The sequence below is a fragment of the Rhipicephalus microplus genome, chromosome 5 (genome assembly GCF_043290135.1).
Source record: "Rhipicephalus microplus isolate Deutch F79 chromosome 5, USDA_Rmic, whole genome shotgun sequence".
Classification (NCBI taxonomy): domain Eukaryota; kingdom Metazoa; phylum Arthropoda; class Arachnida; order Ixodida; family Ixodidae; genus Rhipicephalus; species Rhipicephalus microplus.
The window spans coordinates 177442958-177462020 of record NC_134704.1 but is presented as its reverse complement, the minus strand read 5'-3'; the positions used below and the strand labels follow the sequence as shown (position 1 = coordinate 177462020).

The window sequence follows — 19063 nt, the reverse complement described above, 5'->3', positions numbered from 1 at the left end:
ATAGAAATTGAACAGCCACAGGTTACTCATAATCAAAAAAATTTAATACTCGCTTGCATCTATCGCTCACCTTCCTCCTCATTTATCCAGTTCTTATCGGCTCTTGAGACTGTCCTGAACACTCTATCAATGGAGAACAAAAATGTATTGTTGGTAGGCGATATCAACATTAACCTATTAGATTCTCATTCAAGAACTACAAGTGCCTATAATGATTGCCTTCTAGGGTACGGGTTAACGTGCCTCATCGATTCGTACACTAGATCCAACCCACGTGGCTCTAACACTCTTTTGGATCATGCTTTTTGTAACTTTAATCCTAGAGTGTCCGGGGTGGTTGATGTCGATATTACCGATCATTATCCCATCTTCATCACATTTGATAGCCCTATAACTCAAATCAACACAATTTTTACTGCACTGCGATTTGACAAAGACAATTTCATCAGTGCAATTTCAAACTGTGACTGGTCCAAAGTTAGCTCGCAGGCTGATCCACAATCAGCGGTTGATACATTTTCTTCTTTATTCTCAGAAGCTGTTTCTTCTAGTACTCACACTATTGCTTATAACAAGAAATACCAAGAGCCTCAAAGCCCTTGGATGACATCTGCCTTATTAACCAGTCTCAGAAAGAAGGATAACCTCTATAGGAAAGTTAAGAGACAACCCTTTAATATCGCCTTGGCACTTCGCTATAAAAGTTACTGTAATACTCTTAACTCTTTGCTAAAACTTGCCAAGAAACGCTATTATAATGAGGAATTTATAAAGAACAAAAATAATCATAAAAAACAGTGGAAACTGCTCAATGAATTCTTGAATTCGCCTACAATTAACTCGCCCATAACGAAAATCACTCACCATAACGCTACTTATTGTCACTCTGACGACATTGCTAATGCGTTTTCTGAGTATTTTTGTTCGTCATCCAATTCCTCAAAAAATGTTCCTTCACCTAGTTTGCCGCGCTTACCTCACTCATTTTTTCTCTTTCCCTCTTCCTCTGACGAAATAGTATCAGCTATTCGTAATCTTAAAAATACTTCTCCCGGTCTGGATAACATTTGTGCACACCATTTAAAGATGGTGGCTCATATAATTTCTCAGCCCTTAACCCATATAATCAATCTCATTTTTTCTAAAGGTTCTTTTCCTGACTCATTAAAACGTGCAAAAATTATACCAATTTTCAAGAAAGGCGATAAAGATGATATTAAAAATTATAGGCCTATCTCTATTCTTCCATCATTAAGTAAACTAATTGAACAACTGTTTGTAAAGCGTCTTAGTTCTTACCTTTCGAAATTTAATGTTATAAAACCTTCCCAGTTTGGTTTTCGTCATGGAAGCTCCACTAACCTTGCTCTGCTTTCTTTGACAGACTTCATCAAACATTCCATTGATACTGGTAACTTCTCGGGTTCAGTCTTTTTGGATTTAACTAAAGCCTTTGACACGCTCAATCACTCCATTCTTTTCAATAAGTTAGATTCTTATGGTATTACTGGACCAGCTTTAAATTTTCTGAAAAGTTACCTGTTTAACCGAAAAAATGTGGTCTTTACAGGTGGCTCTTACTCTAACATTAAGATTACCAATCAAGGTGTTCCGCAGGGGTCCATTCTTGGCCCCCTCCTATTCATTATTTATATTAATGATCTCCCTGACGTCATTTGCTCTGCACATTGTGTTTTGTACGCTGACGACACCACAGTATCATGTAAGGCCAAAACAGTTCCATCTTTAATATCAAAACTAAACTCTGTACTCAGCGATGTAGTTTTATGGTGCAACAACAATGATCTAACGATAAACCCCTCTAAAACTCAGTTCATGGTTTTCAGGTCTGCTCATAAACATTTGTTAACTTCTGCTGCTATAACTATGGGTCCTAATACTATCCATGCTTGTGATACTGTTTCTTTTCTCGGTGTACGTTTAGACATAACCCTTAATTTTGGTCTACACTTATTAGACATAAAGAAAAAGACTGCTTTTGGTATTCGTGCATTGATTAAAGCTAGGCCATATTTTTCCACTAATGCATTACTATCGCTCTACTTCTCATTTATTCATAGTCATTTTAACTATGGCATAATTACCTGGGCCAACACCTATCACTCGTACATCTCATCTGTACAACATATACAGAACCAAGCAATCCGCATTATCACTTTCAGCCCTCGTCGTTCGAACGCTATTTCTTTGCTTAGACAATACAATATTCTGAGTATTAGTAGGTTATTTGAATTTCATTGTACTTGTTTGTTCTTTAATATAATTCACCGTCGGCTACCCTTCGACCTCATCAACTGTGACTTATTGATAAACACTAACCGCACTCGCTTCGCATTGGAGCGAAATTTATTACTACCCCGAGTTTGCACTAATTACGGCATAAAGTCTTTGTCATTCACAGCTATTTCATTATGGAACTCTATTCCACCAAATATAAAGTCTCTATCCAACTTGTATACATTCAAAAAAACTTTGAAATTATATCTTCTATCACTATAAATTATTCTATGTTGTCCTTTTTGCATTTTGACTTAGCGATTGTATTTGTTGAAGTTGTGATTATTACTATGTTTTATCGCTTCGTTATTTTTCTATAGTTGCTTTATAGCATTGTTTTGTTAATATTACATTGTCTTGCCATTTGCCCTTGCACTTGTTTACATGCTTTCTTCATCGTGGGTCCCCCTACAGTCTTCGGACTATGGGACCCTAGTCTGTAAAACGTCTTCTTCATTTTATGTATCGCCAGTCTGTTAATAATAATAAACTTCAAACTTCAAACTTCAGGCTTGTGCGTTTTGGCACTGAAAGGGGGTTTAAGGTGTTGCGATTTAGCCTGCTTAACACTTTCACCAAGGTGTTGAAGACTATGTTGGAAAGGCAACCTGCTGCTGGCAGGGATCGAATGTGCAACCTTCGAATAATGATAGTTCTAGCGCGAGAACAGAACGACGACAAAGAGACAAAAAGGACACAAGCGCTTGTGTCCGTTTTGTCTCTTTGTCAAAGTTCTGTTCTCGCACTATAACAATCGTCATGTCATACCAACTACCCCAAACTGCCTCACTCTGAAAAACATTATGAGCTTCGGCAGCGATCGTCCTCTAGTCTATTTTATTCAGTGCATGTGCATGCAAATCTGGGAGTGTTGGAGAGTGCCGCTTGTAACAATGACGGCTGGAGTAGAAAACTGTTCTTTTTTTTTTTTTTTAGCTAGAGTCACATCGCATATTATTTTTTAATGAGTGGACTGGTGACCAATAAGCCCTTGCATACTTCCTGAAGGCATACTGCTTGCCTCAACAAGACCCTTGTGATCAATGAACATTCAATCATAGCAAGGGTCTCATTCTGGCATAAACAAGCACGGGAGGGCGTTATATTAATTGGATAAAAGATGACAAGAAAGAAAATTGGAATTAAGTTTGAGCTTATGAAGGCTCTGAGAGTAAAGTGTAATTTTTTTGTTGTTGTTGGACAACTGGTGTTTTATGACAAGTTGTTGCAAAACCCAGAACACCTTTGATACATTTTGAATAATCAGTAACAACTGTGACATGCCTGGAGAGGCAGTGGAGTTGGTTTTAAATCCAAAACCTTGTAACGTGCAGCTGCCACGGTGTTGTCACCAGAACGGCTCACCCTGGAGGAGACACAACAGCTGATGGTGCTGCGAACTGCCTTGTCTTACTTCTGTCTGAGCCGTCATGTTGCCGGTCGCGGTGCTTTTGACCAGCTGCTCCACGTGCTGCAAAAGGCAGCTCGATGGCTCAGCGCATGGAACATTCAGGCAGTATGTGTTGCTTGTTCAACTTTGAATTAGATTCAACCCCATGCTCACACAGGCCCTGCTGGTGCTGCGGGTGCTACTCGAGCGGGCCAAACTGCTGACTGAGGCCGAGCTGTTTTTGCTGGTTGACGCTCTCAGGTGAGAGGCAGACTTTCTCTGCCACAAGCACACATTTTGATGTCATCACACACAGTCGCTTGGTTTGCAGACCTTATTGGTTGGCCTCGTGACACCACTCGTCTGTATTTCTGTATTATTGGAGACAAATGCTGTTCTTAGTTGCGGGAACACTGTGTAATTTGTTGAAGAGAAAGAATAAAAATAACAGTTTGGCAGAGCAGCAAAGAACTTGTACCAAACAGTGAGCATTCTCTGCAATAAACATTGTCTTATTGAGCTGCTTAAACAGCTGAACAAGGGTTCTTAGCCAGCTCACTTGGTTTATGTACATTATCGTGATATGGCACAGACGCTAGGACAATGAAAAAAAAAAAAAAAAAAAACGAGCCGGGCTATCGTTGTGCCTAACTGTTGCTTTTCTGCCCTACTGTTGTTTGCACTGTTTTGCCATAATTTAAACTGCTCACTTAGTTCAGTATTGCTGCAATCAAATATGTAAAAAAATGTCCCATTCTACAAGTGAGCAATGATGCGTGGAAATTTCACATGAATTGTAAAGCGCTCTAGCTGTGTGCACTAAAAATGTATGAATAATAATTAGCAGCATAACACTGCATGCAACACTCAAAGCTCAATATAACAAACATCGATATAACGAAATACCGGCTATAACAAAACAAGTTAGTCGAATTAGTCTTGCATGATACAGTGTTTGAAATAAACCTTTATAATGGATTCTTGGATATATCGAATTTATTAATATCATTTTTTTTAAGAGGCAACTTTGTTGCGATGAGGTTTGAGTGTGTATGCAGCCTCTCAATGCCTTGTTTTTGAAGGTGTTTTGAACCATGCCAAAGTGACTCCAATAGATGCTGTGGTGCTGACGTGCACAAAATCTGTGTGTTATTGAGGTGTGACGTGTACTATATACCAGTGAATGCTGGGTGGTAGCTTTACTTTTCATTGTATTCAAACGCACTGGTTATTGGTTTGTAGTGTCACCGGCACTCTTCTGAAGAAATAGTGGGAAGCTGCACTCAGAGACATCTTAGATAGAAAAGGGCAGGGTACCCAAATTAACAAGGTCAAGTCAGTATGTAAAGCTACCAAAGGCTTCATTACTATTGTCCTCGTTAATATTGTGTCTAGCAAAGAAAACGAGCCCTTAAATTTACCCTTCTTTTCTTCAAGGTTAAGTACGGTGCACTGCTCTTGGTTACAGTGGTTCTCTCTTGTGGGGTGTAATGTGAGTGGCAATAGTTGTTGAAACTATTTTACAGCTCTTGAAGATGCGCATCATGATCTGACTTGGCCACAAATTGGCAAAGCATCCTCTAGCTTTTTTGCTTTTGTTTGTTGCACCTGTCGGGTGTCTTCCAGTCTAAGGTTGCTCGAAATACATCACACGAAAGAATATTGCTCGGTCACACAACACTTTTGCACTTTTTTGGTGGCCTAAACTATCGTCTGAGTGCTTCTAGTATCAGGCACACACGATAGGATCGAGCATAACGGGAAGACAGAATTTCCAACACCTAGATTTACGAGGTTAAGCTCTCAGTATTTTGTGACTGTGGGGCCAAATCATGTGATTAAGATAACTATAATAATAATAATTGGGTAGAGTACATTTGGCAGACACTTTCAATTCATGAATCATAGTTTACCACTATCCCTGACTGGATTTCAAGGCAAGGCAGACACGTGAAGAGGAGGCAACAAATTGGAAGGTCAGACGAGGTTAAAAGTTTTTCTTGTACAATATACAACGTGGCCTTTGCCGTATGGTGGGTGCAGTCAATATGGTGATGATAACTAAAAAAATTGCATGAGTTGCCCTTGAAGAGTGGGCATCGAAAGCACAGAGAGGAGACAAACTCATGGAAGCTGATGGCGCAGGGAGCTGATGAAAGTCCACTGTCGTCAGCTGGATGTGTCCACTGCCCTACTGGAGGTGGCAAGGCTCTGCGTGCCTGCACTGAGCAGCTGTACCCACGCGGAGCTGCGCCAGTGCTTCCTGGTTGTGCTTGAAGCCTACGCGTGAGGCCTTTCTCATTTAAGATTTGACTTGACTCAACTTTCAGCCGAGCAGCAATTTTTATTTGCAACCTGTGTTACTCCACCTTTGTTATTTCTGACATTTGTTACTGTATCAAGTTTTCCGAACATTTTGCTGGCGATTTCAGTTTTGCTTCCACCAGCTTATCTTGTTCTAGCCGTGTTTCTCTTCCTGGGGTTTAAGCTTCATTCTCTCTTCTTTTTTACTATTCACTGTTTTAGTATGTCACTACTAAGTGTAAATTGAGCAAAATTAATAAATTGACCTTGCCGCACGCGAACTCGTCATCCGAGGCTGGGAACACTCATCCCATGACCTCAGGGGGACTGATCTTCACTTTGATGATAGGGATCAGCTTCTCACCTTTCACGACATATTGACTCACTACAAAAAACAAAAGGAGATACATCCACAACCCCACCCTAAACTAGATAGGTTACAAGAAGTAGACTGGAGGCTCTTACAAGCGAGAATGTTTCAAAACCCAGTGCACCTCAACCGCATATACCCCAGGCAATTCCCCAACGCTGGCTGTATCCTATGCAAACAAGAATGCCCGAACATGGAGCACATTCTTTGAAAATGCCCACACGCTACAGGACTTTTCGATCACCAAAACCCGGACCTCCTTGAGACAGGTTGGCTCGACGCTCTAGCTAGCTCAGAATTTGAAGACCACGTGGCGGAAAGGCTAAATCTTACCGCGACCACCCAAGTGGCCTAGGCCCAGCCGCTAATCTGCTGGCATTAAATAAAGTTTTCTCCATTCCATTAATTGGTCGTCTGTTCACTACATTTTTACTGAAGACTTGGAGAAGTACATAATTACACGAGATGATGCTAAGACTGTCAAGCTTTGTGCAAAAGTTGCAATTGAAATAATCTTACAATTGTTCTAAAGCATCGTAATAAAGTTATGAATTCTTGATGATGGTCGAAGCCAACAATGAAAACTTGATTTACATATGTGGCATCATGCTGCTCTCTTAGCACAAGGAGTGGAAAACGAAAGCTTAGATAAAAATCAGTCATGTTGATTGGGTATCTTGACTTCCATTGACTGGAGCACCAAGGATTTGTATATCAGCTGTCAGTGAAGCTCTTCACATGAAAGCTCTCCAGTATCTGAAAGACTGTGTGCAACCAAAAAGAGGGATGCTGCACTGTGCATTGTGCTTCTGCAAACTCGGCATTCATGGCACGTAAATATCTGCAGTACACTTTGACTAATGGGCTCGAAAACCCTTCATACTTGGCAGGCTTCACGCACGCAACTGTTTCCTTTTTTGTTGTTTCTGGAATGCAGCCTGCTGCTTTAGGGGTAGACCACCTAACTACATTGGTTTCACCACTTTCATTGCTCCAGTTTACTGTCTTATGGCGAAGACTATAATAAATGCAAGCTAACGTGTGTATCTGAAATCTTGTGAATTTTTCCTAAACATACTGTTATACAAGCTATTGCAGCTTGCAACCACATTGTGGGTGAGCTATTTCAAAGAGCACAATAAGTAAAAAGAAACAGTACCTTCAATAATATTACATGAAAGAACCACAAGTTTTCAAGCATGCTGCATGTTATACGATTCTACTCGTGCAGCTGTATTTAGTATATAAAAGTGCCAACATTCTGTGGTCATGCTTTAGAATGTTCTCACTTATTTCAGTGCGCTGCTATCACAAGGAATTCTCAATGAGGCGGCCTCCTCAGCATTTCTCCGACTTCTGTTGGACTGCCTGCAGGTGAGTGCTGCTTTTATGCACACATGATATTGTCGCGTAGTTGTGATGTTGACAAAGTCTGTATGCTTTAGGCTAAGCCTTTTATTTGGGTGAACTTGTGCCCGAAAAGCGTGAAAACGAGGTACAAGCATTTCACGCTGCACACTGATATCGGTGAACTGGGCACTGGTCGTCAGTAATATGATCTGTGATGAGATGCATCGGCATTCATTCATGCAGCATTGATCATTCGAGCCTTAATGTTGATGCTTGCATAAGCTCTCAAATAAACTTGACTAATCGCGTCTTGTGCATAATTTTAATAGAATGAGCTCAAACAATCATGAAGCTTCTAAAACATTTTTGCACATTCTGTGTTAAGCATAGCTAACAAGTCCTTGCAGGTAAAACCCAAACACATTAAAATAAAGCAATTAACATGTGTGGCAGTATTTTACATCTTCACAGGAAACGGTTAAAAGAAGGCAGTCTATTTAGCGCCAGCACTTTTTATTAGGGGTGTGCAAATATTTGAAATTTAAGATATTTTTCTTGTAGTGTTTGCTATTTGGTTTGATTCGCACTAGAATGTTTTTTATTCGAACTATTTGAACTTTTCAAAGACAAATACAGGCACTGTCCAATTGAAAGTGGTAGCGTACATTTCTGCAGGTTACTGTTATGAAAGTGGCATTAGTAAACAGTTTTGCTTATTGTCACCTATTGAAAGCCATAAAATTTTAGTGATTAATAGCTTTGTTTGGTGTTTTTATGTGGCATGGCATCATTTGAAAAGTCATTGAAAGGGCAACATAATTAGAATGTCCACAATGTCAGGATCACTAGTGATTATGAATCGCCCTGTTTGGCATGACAATTGCAGTTGTAATTGAGCACGAAGTCTTTCTAATCAGTCAAATTGCCACCAAGTGACAATTTTATGCCTAATATTGCCACACCAATAGCATATTGTTATTAGTTATCACTAGTTTTGTGTTCTGCTTGTGATGTTATTGTGCTTTCATACAATCATCATATATTCAGTTGCAAGGTCATTGAATGAACATACTACGGTGTAGACTACTTTTAACATAGTCGCTTATAGTGCAGAACTGGTTACAATGCGGTCTTTTTTTACTCCCGTTCGCCATTCCATAGAACCTCATGTAAAAGCATACCGCTTACGTTGCAGTCCCTCATCATGAGAGACTGATTATAATATGGTTGCCGAAAAATCTTAGTGACAATCACAGTAGCAGGTGCGCATCTGAAAGAAGGCACGCTGGGTGCTCCGCTGGGGAGCGAGCGATGCGGTTGTTACAGAGGAGGAGGGGATGCGAAGTTAATGAATAAAGGCGGAGGGAAGAAAAAGAAAAAAAAGAAAAAGACTGGGGCATGCTATGCTGGTTGCCGAGTAAGGGAGGAGGGCAGTTGCCCCTGTAACGGATAAGCCTTTGTACTGGCACCAACGTGGCTATCAGTGTATTAGCTTCACTAGCGTGACTCCGGCCGCGCGGGGCTCTACAAGGCACGTGTGGTCCCATTTTTATCAACTGCGGTTAACAGTTTCTGGTCAAGAAAAGCGTTGTCATTATCGTGCTTGTTAAAAGTATCGTATTTTCGTAAATTTAAAGCCTTCTACAGCTTTATAAGGCGAGCTGTCGCGTTTGCTCTCTGTGCGCTGTCTTACGTAAGCTTGGCGGGTTTTCATTGTTTTTGATCTCCCAGCCATGAACGCGAGCTACGTATCAGCCCCGCTGCTCTTGGTTGATTTATTTATTTATTTATTTAGAAATACTGTCAACCCTCTATTGAGGGTCATTACAGGAAAGGTACGACACACTGTACAAACAAATTGGGGATACAACTATACATCTTCCAATGATAAACCAGGTATACATATATACAAATCCGTGAAAGCTCTGCATTCCAATCGAAAAACACACACCCTGATTTGCAATGCAACGAATAACAATCGTAATAGTATTTACAATAAATCAAATAAATGTAAATCAAGTAAATGCACAAATTCATTAACATAACCCGCATTGACTATGTTACTCGGTAACCCATTCCAATCTTCAATGACATCGGGGAAGAAAGTATGACGGTACGCCTTCGTTCGTGCAAAATAAGGTTGCAGTACTCGTGTATGGTTTGCCGTCTCGCTTTGTTTTCCTAGTGGTTCTATGTAGTAATTTCTGTTAATTTTAAACTCACCTTAAAATAATTGAAAAAGAAACTTTAATCTATTTTTGCATCTGCGCTTGTGGAGCGTCTCCAGATCACATAGTTGTAGCATTTCTGTGACTGAGTCGTTCTGCTTATATCTCGAGCATATAAAGCGAGCTGCAAGTCGTTGTATGCGTTCAAGTTTATTTACAAGCACTTTTTGGTGGGGACTCCAAACAATATTGGCATATTCCAGTATCGGCCATATGAAAGTTTTAAAAGCAAGAAATTTTACGTCCATACTAGCACCCTGCAGTTTTTTTTCTTAATATGTACAATTTTCGGGAGGCCCTAGAGCAAACATTATCAATGTGTGTGTGCCACTTTAGGTTATGCGTTATTGTGAGACCAAGGTACTTGAACGTATTAACTGTCAACAAGGTGTGATTCCCGATGCAGTATTCAAATGGAATTATCGTTTTTTTCCTAGAAATGTGGGTGACGGTACATTTCCAATAATTGATTTACATTCCGGAAGCTTCACACCATGAGTGTAATTTCTTTAGACATTCAACAATGTTCAATTGGTCCTTCCTACCAGTCACTCACGCGTAAATTAAGCAATCATCAGCAAACAGTTTGAGCTTAACATGGGGTTTTGCTATATCTGTGATATCATTGACATGTATCAGAAACAATAAGGGCCCAAGAACCGAGCCTTGTGGAATACCAGAAAACACTTCTAGTGAGCTAGACATAGAGTTATCAATTTTCACGAATTGCTTCCTGTCATATAGGTAGGCTTTAATCCAATTAAGTAAAAGTTGACTTAGTCCAGGGCAGTGAAGCTTATACAGTAATCTGTTGTGAGGTACCTTATTGAAGGCCTTAGTGAAATCTATGCAGATGACATCAATTTGTTCATTCATATCTAAAGCTGTCGCAAAGTCATGAATAATTTCGATAAGCTGTGTTGTAGTCGAGACTTTACTTCTAAAGCCATGCTGATAAGGATAAAAGTAATTTTTATTTTCTAGGAATGTGATGATATGCTTGACAATAACATATTCTAATATTTTGCAGCAGATAGATGTGAGCGATACGGGACGGTAATTATTGGTGGACAATCGATCACCACTCTTAAACACAGGGACAACTACAGCTGTGCGCCAGTCCGATGGCACTGAACTAGTACAAATAGACTTTTGAAAAGTAACTTCTAAGTAGTAAGATATCCACTCCGCATAACGCTGCAAAAAAGGGGTGGGTATTTCATCAGGCCCGCATGCTTTTCTGGAATCAAGAGACAATAGACTATTCAATACTCCTAGTAATTTCATAATAGTAATCTCACCCATCGGCTCAGATAAGTGGCATATTACATCCTCTGTTTCAGTGTCACATCTGTGCCTTGTAAAAACTGACTGAAAAAAAATTTTAAGACTATCTGCAATATCAACATTCTTTGTCACGATTTCATTTCCACGTTTCAGCTGGTCAATTTTATCGTGCCGATCGGACATATAAAGCCAGAACTTGTGAGGTGAATGTTTAATGAAAGAACTCAACTTTTGACCAAAAAAAGTGCGCTTAGATTCCAACAAGTATTTCTTCAATTCTTTTCGTACACGTGCTATATCCTCAGAGCCATGGTTTCTTTTCCTCCGCAGCCTTTTTGACTTTTGCTTTTTGTGAATAATACCTCGTGCTATCCACGGATTGCGCTTTTTAGTCTGTTTTACTCTACTAGGAACAAATTTATCGATGCAATATTTTATAATATCTTTAAAACGTTGCCACAATTCAACTGTTTGGCGCTCGGGTGTGTGCCCAAAATGACCAAATGAATACCCCAGCATGTCAAGAATTGAAGTGTCATCCGCGTTCGTGTAATCTTTTACTTGCACGGTCATATAGGTTCTAGCTCGTGAAACATTCAGTGGAATAGTAACAGAGACCAATCTATGATCTGAAATTCCCTCATCAACACAGATATTATAATTGCACAATTTGTTTGAAAGGAACCCCAGGTCCAACACTGACCGAGACGAAGATGTCATCCGTGTATATTCGCATGCTATTTGAGTTAAGTTATGAGTGAACATAATTTCCAACATCTTTTTGCCACTATCAATCTCGACGTGTCTGGGCAAAAAAGTGTCTCAGTTAATGTGAGGCAGATTAAAGTCTTCAGTAAGAATTAGCCTGGTGTTCCCATTTACATGGGCACAAAGGAAGTTATTCAATTTATCAAGATAGTCTGATGCTGTTGCGGATGGTCTATACACGACACCATAAAGGTATACTAAGTTAAAAAGGCTAATTTTGCACCACACTGTTTCTGGTACATTGCTTCGAACATGCGCGGCCACAACAGAGTTTTTACTATGATAGCGATCCGCCCCCTCGCGAGGAGTCCCTATCAGATCTAAAGATTTTGTAGCCTTCTGGCACAATGCACTTATCAGGGACACAACTGTGTATCCACGTTTCAGTTATGGCCACCACATGAGGACTTCGTGATAGCAAAACGTATTCAAGTTCAGTTACTTTGTTAACGATGCTTCGGGCATTAAATAAAAGAAGCCGGAGCTATGTCTGTGGTGAAGAAAAGGGCGTTCCTAGCACGTTAGATGACATGCTCTCGTTTGTTGTAGTGCTCCTTCCTTCACCAGCAGCTTCAAGAGCATATCTCTGTTTCTGTCTATCTGCATGATTTTGATACAGGTATAGTTCTTCTCGAGTGACATCCCAGCCATATATATCACCATGTATTTTAATCTTATCATGCACCAACTTAACCTGCACACCTTTAGCCCTATCTGAAGCTGCACTTTTCCATAGCTTGCTCCTTATTTCAACCGTGTCTGGGGCGTAGTCGTGGCTTATGGTTATATTGGTCCCTTTAAGTTTCTTGCAGTTTTTTAGAACACTTTCTTTCTTGCAGTAATCATAAAACTTCATGATTATGGGCCTATCTTTCCCAGGTTTTTCCTTACCAAGTCGACAGATTCTTTCAATCGTTTGAATTTCTATACCAAGGGTTTCTTTAAAGATCGCATCGACCACGACTTTCTTCAAATCAACAGCTGAAGCTCCCTTGCTTTCGGGAACACCAAAAACCAAAAGATTGTGTCGACTGCGGTTTACTATAATCTGCTAGTTTAGCAGCTTGTTCCTGCACGATATGCTCTAGGATCTCAATTCGTTTATTCATTTCCTGTGTTACCGTAAGATAGCCACTTAATTTTTCAGTTTTAGCATACAGTGCACTGATTTCTTCCTTCAGTGCGTCCATTTTACGGTCCGAGGCCCCTTGGTTGTCTAGAATAGCTTGTAGCACTTGAGTATTAGTGGGCCCAGGGTTTTCCTCCACATCGCCCGACAGTAGGATTGAAAACGTTGTACAGCAATGACAAAGAACACTGAAACATCTGCCAGGGCACGGCACTAGTAACAAAAATCGATTGTCACTTCTATAACAAACAACATTCGTAAAGTAACCAACCTGCATAGGTGCAAGCAAAATCTTAGGCATGTTGTTCGTCGGATGCGTGCCGTGCCCTCTGCTTGAGTGCAGTCTTTCCGACGCTGGATCTTCATGTCTTGAACAAATTTTCTGTGACAACATATCGAACGGCATGTTAGGCTTAATCGGCGTTGGTTGCATTTCGGTAGCAGTCTCGGGATATCTAAGTTGCAGTTTAGTACGGAATCAATGTTGCTGTGGCTGCACTTGACGGGAATGGATACATACTGTTGATGAGAACAAGGGTGGTGGCACGTGTAGCACTCTAATCGTGGTTTCAATTTGATTGCGATGCCTTAAAATTGGGTGCGCACCCGTGAAATCGAATGATTGGCATCTTCTAGCGCGTGAAATTCCGGACGTGATTCGACATAGTTTCTGTGTAATGCCCATAATCGCGGTGGTCTGAAAAGTAGTCAGCGAATATCTGCGATGTTGCTTTCTCTTGTTATCCCTTCCCCCCTTTTGTGTTTATTTTGCGGCAACGTATGTCTTTGGACGTTAAATTTTTTTTAAACATTCGGAAACGTAAAAAGTTGTATGTACCAGGCATCACGTGCTTTGATTCTCGGACACGCGAGGCTGCATGCTCAACATGTTTTGCTCAACTGCGGCCCTTGAGAAAAGGTTATTTTGGTCATAGTGTGGCACCGCTTATAGGACGGATATTTGAGAATTTTGCTATCTACATTATAAGCATTCTATACTGTATTATGATGTTGAGGATATGATAGGAGTGAGACAGTGATCATGAGTGACCTTGTTTAGTATGAAATGACACTCTGCATGCAGGGGAGAGTTGTGTTCAAAAGCATTGCCATGAAACAACGCAGGAGCCAGCCAGGTCGCAGGTGCGTCTCACAGTTGAGGGTCAGCTGGTTTCAGTGCTCGAGTACACTCTTCGCTTCTTGGGCAGCAACCATGATTCCGTGAGGACGTTAGCTGCAGAGAAGGTGGCACTCTTTCTCAGCGGCCAACAGCCAGTCAGCCTGCAGTCTATGCTGCCACTGTTGTCAAAGCATCTTGAAGCTGATGTGAGTTTGGGCAGTTGCATTGGAAGTGCACTGTCGCATTTGTGCTTTCACTTCAGCAGTTTTGTACTCAGCTGGACAATATTCGTGTGTTCTTTTGTTGGCTTTTTTTACATTTTAAAGGGTACTCACATGAAAATTTTTAGTTTTCATTTTTTCTATCACATGAATTGCCAATTTTTTAAGAGCCCAGAAAATGTACTGGTAAGCACGAATGTGAATCCTAAAAAAATGAAGTACAATGAGTTTCTAAAAGCCAGCTTCAGTTCCCGTTGCACCCTAACGTCACGGCATGGTATGAGCTCCTCGTCACGTGCTCGAGCAGTTTATTATGACAATTCCATGGCCAGTCCACTCTTTGGCTTTGTTAGTGAATCACAAGTGGCCATTTTGAAAGTTTGTTGTCTGATATCATCACACATAGCCTCAATAATGTGTCCAGTCACCAGAATTGATACGGTAGCCTCAGTTCACGACAGTGTCAGTAGATGTGCCATAAGGACATTGTTTTTAATGTCAAAATGGAATGTTATATTGGTGTACTGAGCATCACTCTTGTTCAGGGCAGTCTCCATATACAGGAGATTTGTATGGTGGAGTATACTCAGCTTTGAAAAATGGTGTCAGCACCCATTAAGTTTTTTACTCCACAAGGGTAAACAATTTTTTACCTGCTGCAACCACCCAGATACGATATTTTCTATTGCAGATATGAAATCGATGGGTTATTTCTTTTGAAAAAGTTTACTATAGTTTCTTTAGAAGGAACATAGGGCAGAAAGAAGTACTTTTCATTGGTGTAGATGCAATTGTTATTTATGAATGAGCAATATAAGTACGAGAAAGAAACCTATATACTGAGAATAAGAAAGTAGAGTAAACCACCGTTAATTTGGAAGATAGCATAATTAAGACGTGTTCTTCAGTCCCGGCAAAGTTATGGCAAGGTTATTTAAAGGGAACAAACGCTCATTCATTTGCTCATATTCAGTTGCAACCAGATTAATTCAGACTATCCTCGCCACATGTCAAGCAGGAGGCACAGCATACGTGAAATGCAAGGTCACTGTGATCATGTTTTAGCGAGCAAAACTTGATCCACAGCGGATGTGGCACTCGCTGGGCTCATTTTGACTTTGGGGAATGCGCGCCCAATATCGTAATGTTTATGCATGGTAGAAGCTGTTGGAAGAGTAAGACCTTCAGTGGCAGTCTGTATGCCGACATTGAACATAGTGACGGACGAACAATCTATTGCTGACGATTTTTTCGGTGCGAAATTGTCATGTGCACGTGGTAGTGTTGGTGGTGGTGGTACGTAATAAAAGTGCATAAGAGGTTCAGAGCACATTTCATCTTAAGAAAAGGTGGTCTTGAGCCATGGTCACATTGTGAACCAAGTTGCAAATAGGGAAAATCACAGCTTTTGCACTGCTCTTATGCAGAGTAAGTACTGGACTGGCATATTCATTGAGAAAATAGAAATTCATTGATGTAAGAGACGATTGCTTATTATTTTCTTGATCTTTTGATAATTAGGCATTTAATTAACTTGGGCATTTTTTTCCGGTCTTGTGAAATCTAAATTAAGGACCTTTACTGTATTGAAGTAAATAAGTAAATATGTAAGTAAATATGTAGAAGTAAGTATGCAAATGTGTAAGAAGTGAACATATAAATAGCAAATATGTAGGAAAATGCTCATACCTTTATGCCAGTCAGAATCGTTGTGCCATGCGCGCTTTTGAGAAGTTTCAACTTGGTCAGCTTCGGAGTTTAAACTGGTTGGCAATTTGTCTTCTGAACAGCTGACATTTAGTGATTATAATCACAATTTGGCGTTCGGGCAGTAGTCTGCATGGAAGGAGTTACTCATTGACTCATTTTCAGCAGAGAAACTAGTGTGCAGGGATGTAGCGTAATTGCAGTATGTGAGTGTATTTCGAAAAGAAATTTTGTGGTTGTGCACTTGTCAGGAAAAATTAGTGAGTGCAAAGATGCCAGTGGTCACTTATCTTATTGTTACTTGGACACAGGCAACCTTAACCGTGGAGTACAGAGACTCTCATTAAACGCAACCTGAAAGGATCGAAAAAATGTGATATATATTTAATAGGAGTTCTGTTTACTGAGAGGTGAAGTGGGTTGCAGAATTCAAGTATGAAACCAATCATATCAGAAGAAGTTGTTTCATTTAAGCAGCAGTTTCATTTAACAAATTTCCATTAACTCAGTCTAATGTATATCAAGTGTGCCATAATCTGTCTGTCACGAACAAAAACTGCCATCATCACGGACTGGCGCACGCTCTCTTCATCTCCTTGTTGATCTTCTGCTTCACACCCAGAATATTTGTGCCAGTTTTTCCTGCACTGGATACAATAACTCTCGTGGGCAAGACAAGTGCGGACAGAAAGAAAGAAAGAAAGAGAGAAAGAAATGCCAAGGGGAAAAAAATTCCTTTTTGAGGTGGATTCGAACCTGTGTACTCACTATTGAAGGACAAGCAGCCCAATTAATCGGCTATCCAGGAATGCTGGCATAACCTTGTGTAGTATACATAGAACTCCGTGTTTTTGGAGAAATTTTTAAAAGATCTGATAAACACTCACCAGTAAAATTGACAACAATCCATACTTATCGGATAATCTCCGATTGTAAAATAGCATTTTGAACATTAAAAGGGCGTTTTGGAAGCCGAGGCAATCGTAGTGAGGCCATTGCTGGCGGCTGTGGTGCTTTTATTGACAGATACTGTTGTCTCGTGGCCGAGACATTGTAGGAGTGGTTACAATAAACAAACAAAAAAAAAAACAGCAGAAATAAAAAGCATCAAATTACGTAATTAGACACCTGTTCAACAAACAATAAATGATCACACAAAAGTAACAATAGCAAATTAAAAACATCAAATTACATAATTGGACACTTTTTTAACAAACAACTCATGCGGTAGTCATTTCAAAGTAGTGTCCAGATTATTCCAAGTGTAAACTGTGCACGGAAAAAAAGAGTATTTATAACAATCAATAAAACATCTGAATGGCACAATGTTCAATGGATTGTATCGGCGAGTCATATGGGCAGGGTGATTGCCGGACGAAATGGGTGTGGCTATGGGGACGGATTCATGCACGATGTTATGTAGCATGGTAAGCCGATCACACATACGACTGTGTTTTAAACGGTTTAGCAATGAAGCATGGTAGTGCTCTGAAGGGGAGAAATCATGGTCATAACAGTAAAAATGAATCTAATCACTTTTCGCTGGACGGCCTCAAGTTTATCTATGTCAATTGCAAGATGTGGTGACCACACAACAGACGCATATTCAAGAAGAGGCTTGACCAGTGATTTGAAGGCCATAAGCTTGCATTCTTTTGTGGCGCCCTTTAGCGTTTTTCTCAAGTTACCTAATTTCTTAAGCGATTTTGCAGAGTAAGGTCGATGTGTTTGTGCCACTTCAAGTTTAAAGAGAATACAACACGAAGATACTTAAATTCCTGAACTTTTTCTGGTGTATGATCGGAGTCACCATATCTAAATTGCAATGGCTCCTTTTTATTGGTAAAAGGTATTGTCACGGTTTTCTGAAAATTAAGCTTCATTTCCTACTCTATTCTAAGTTCTACTCTATTCGCAAAAAGAAGAAAACACATCATTCAACAAACTGTTGTGGAAGGCCCACTGTGAAGCGACTACGCCTTGTTACACGTCCGCCTCTCGCGTTCCAGAGTCAGCAGCTGATGATTAATAAAAAATTGAACATCATGGCATCACATTCATTGCTGCTTTTCGCGGAGGAAGGGGTGGAGGCTGTGTCACTTGAAGGCCGTGGTCGCTGTTGTGCGCCATCTCGAGGCATAAGAAGACTGCCCATAAATTTTCTGTGCTACTAACCTCTGCTTTGCGTGGATTTAATTGACAGCACCAAAACCACTTCAGCAACTGGAGTAATCATTGTCCCTTTAGCCAGTGATCTTTTCAGTTACACGATATCGGGTCCAAGAGATAGAATTGTTAGTTTCACTTACGCTCTTAGCAATGAATGCAATACCAACAAACTGTATCTTTATATAAAATAATAAGGCTTGACGTCATGTGCGAGGAGCGCTAGCGGCACAGTTGCCATTCCGAAGGTCTGCGTACTCGCAGAAACTAGCCGCACGCGCTGTGTTCGATATTGTTGCGGGTTCGCGGCTATGCAGCTATGCGGGCGGTGCGAAGAAGAAGACGACGACGTTTTTGGGCTGTTCGAAAATACACAACGGCTGCCATCTTGACTGCTGGAGTACTTTTCTACTCTAAAGTAGTAAATACATTCGCAACATTTTGGTGGTGGCGCTGGGTACGACGCAAGACGGAACTTCGAAGCGGACGTGTTCTCGACTGCCCGACCATGGCAACAGAAACCAATTCTGCCGCTCCTGTTTCAGCCGCGACTCCGGCGCAGCCTGTACAGCCGGTCGTATTGACGCAACCGCGCGACCCTGGCAACTTCTGCGGCACCGACCATGTTGACGTTGACGACTGGATTCCGAAGTTCGAGCGGTTTGCAGCAGTGTACCGGTGGGACCCTACGATGATGCTCGCCAACGTTGGCTTCTATCTCTGCG

General features: G+C 40.6%; 1 protein-coding gene across 3 annotated transcripts in view; it reads left to right on the top strand.

Annotated features, from left to right (window-relative positions):
• tefu (Serine/threonine-protein kinase tefu) overlaps positions 1 to 19063 on the top strand; it is a 513274-nt gene that overhangs the window by 185967 nt on the left and 308244 nt on the right. For all 3 annotated transcript variants that reach the window (XR_012895493.1, XM_075896220.1, XM_075896221.1), the window contains 5 exons: positions 3633 to 3814; positions 3867 to 3949; positions 5834 to 5974; positions 7661 to 7736; positions 14250 to 14450. Coding sequence is in view for 2 of the 3 variants with exons in the window: in XM_075896220.1 (XP_075752335.1) it covers positions 3633 to 3814; positions 3867 to 3949; positions 5834 to 5974; positions 7661 to 7736; positions 14250 to 14450 (683 nt within the window). In the remaining variant the exon portion in view is untranslated. The remainder of the gene's footprint in view (positions 1 to 3632; positions 3815 to 3866; positions 3950 to 5833; positions 5975 to 7660; positions 7737 to 14249; positions 14451 to 19063) is intronic.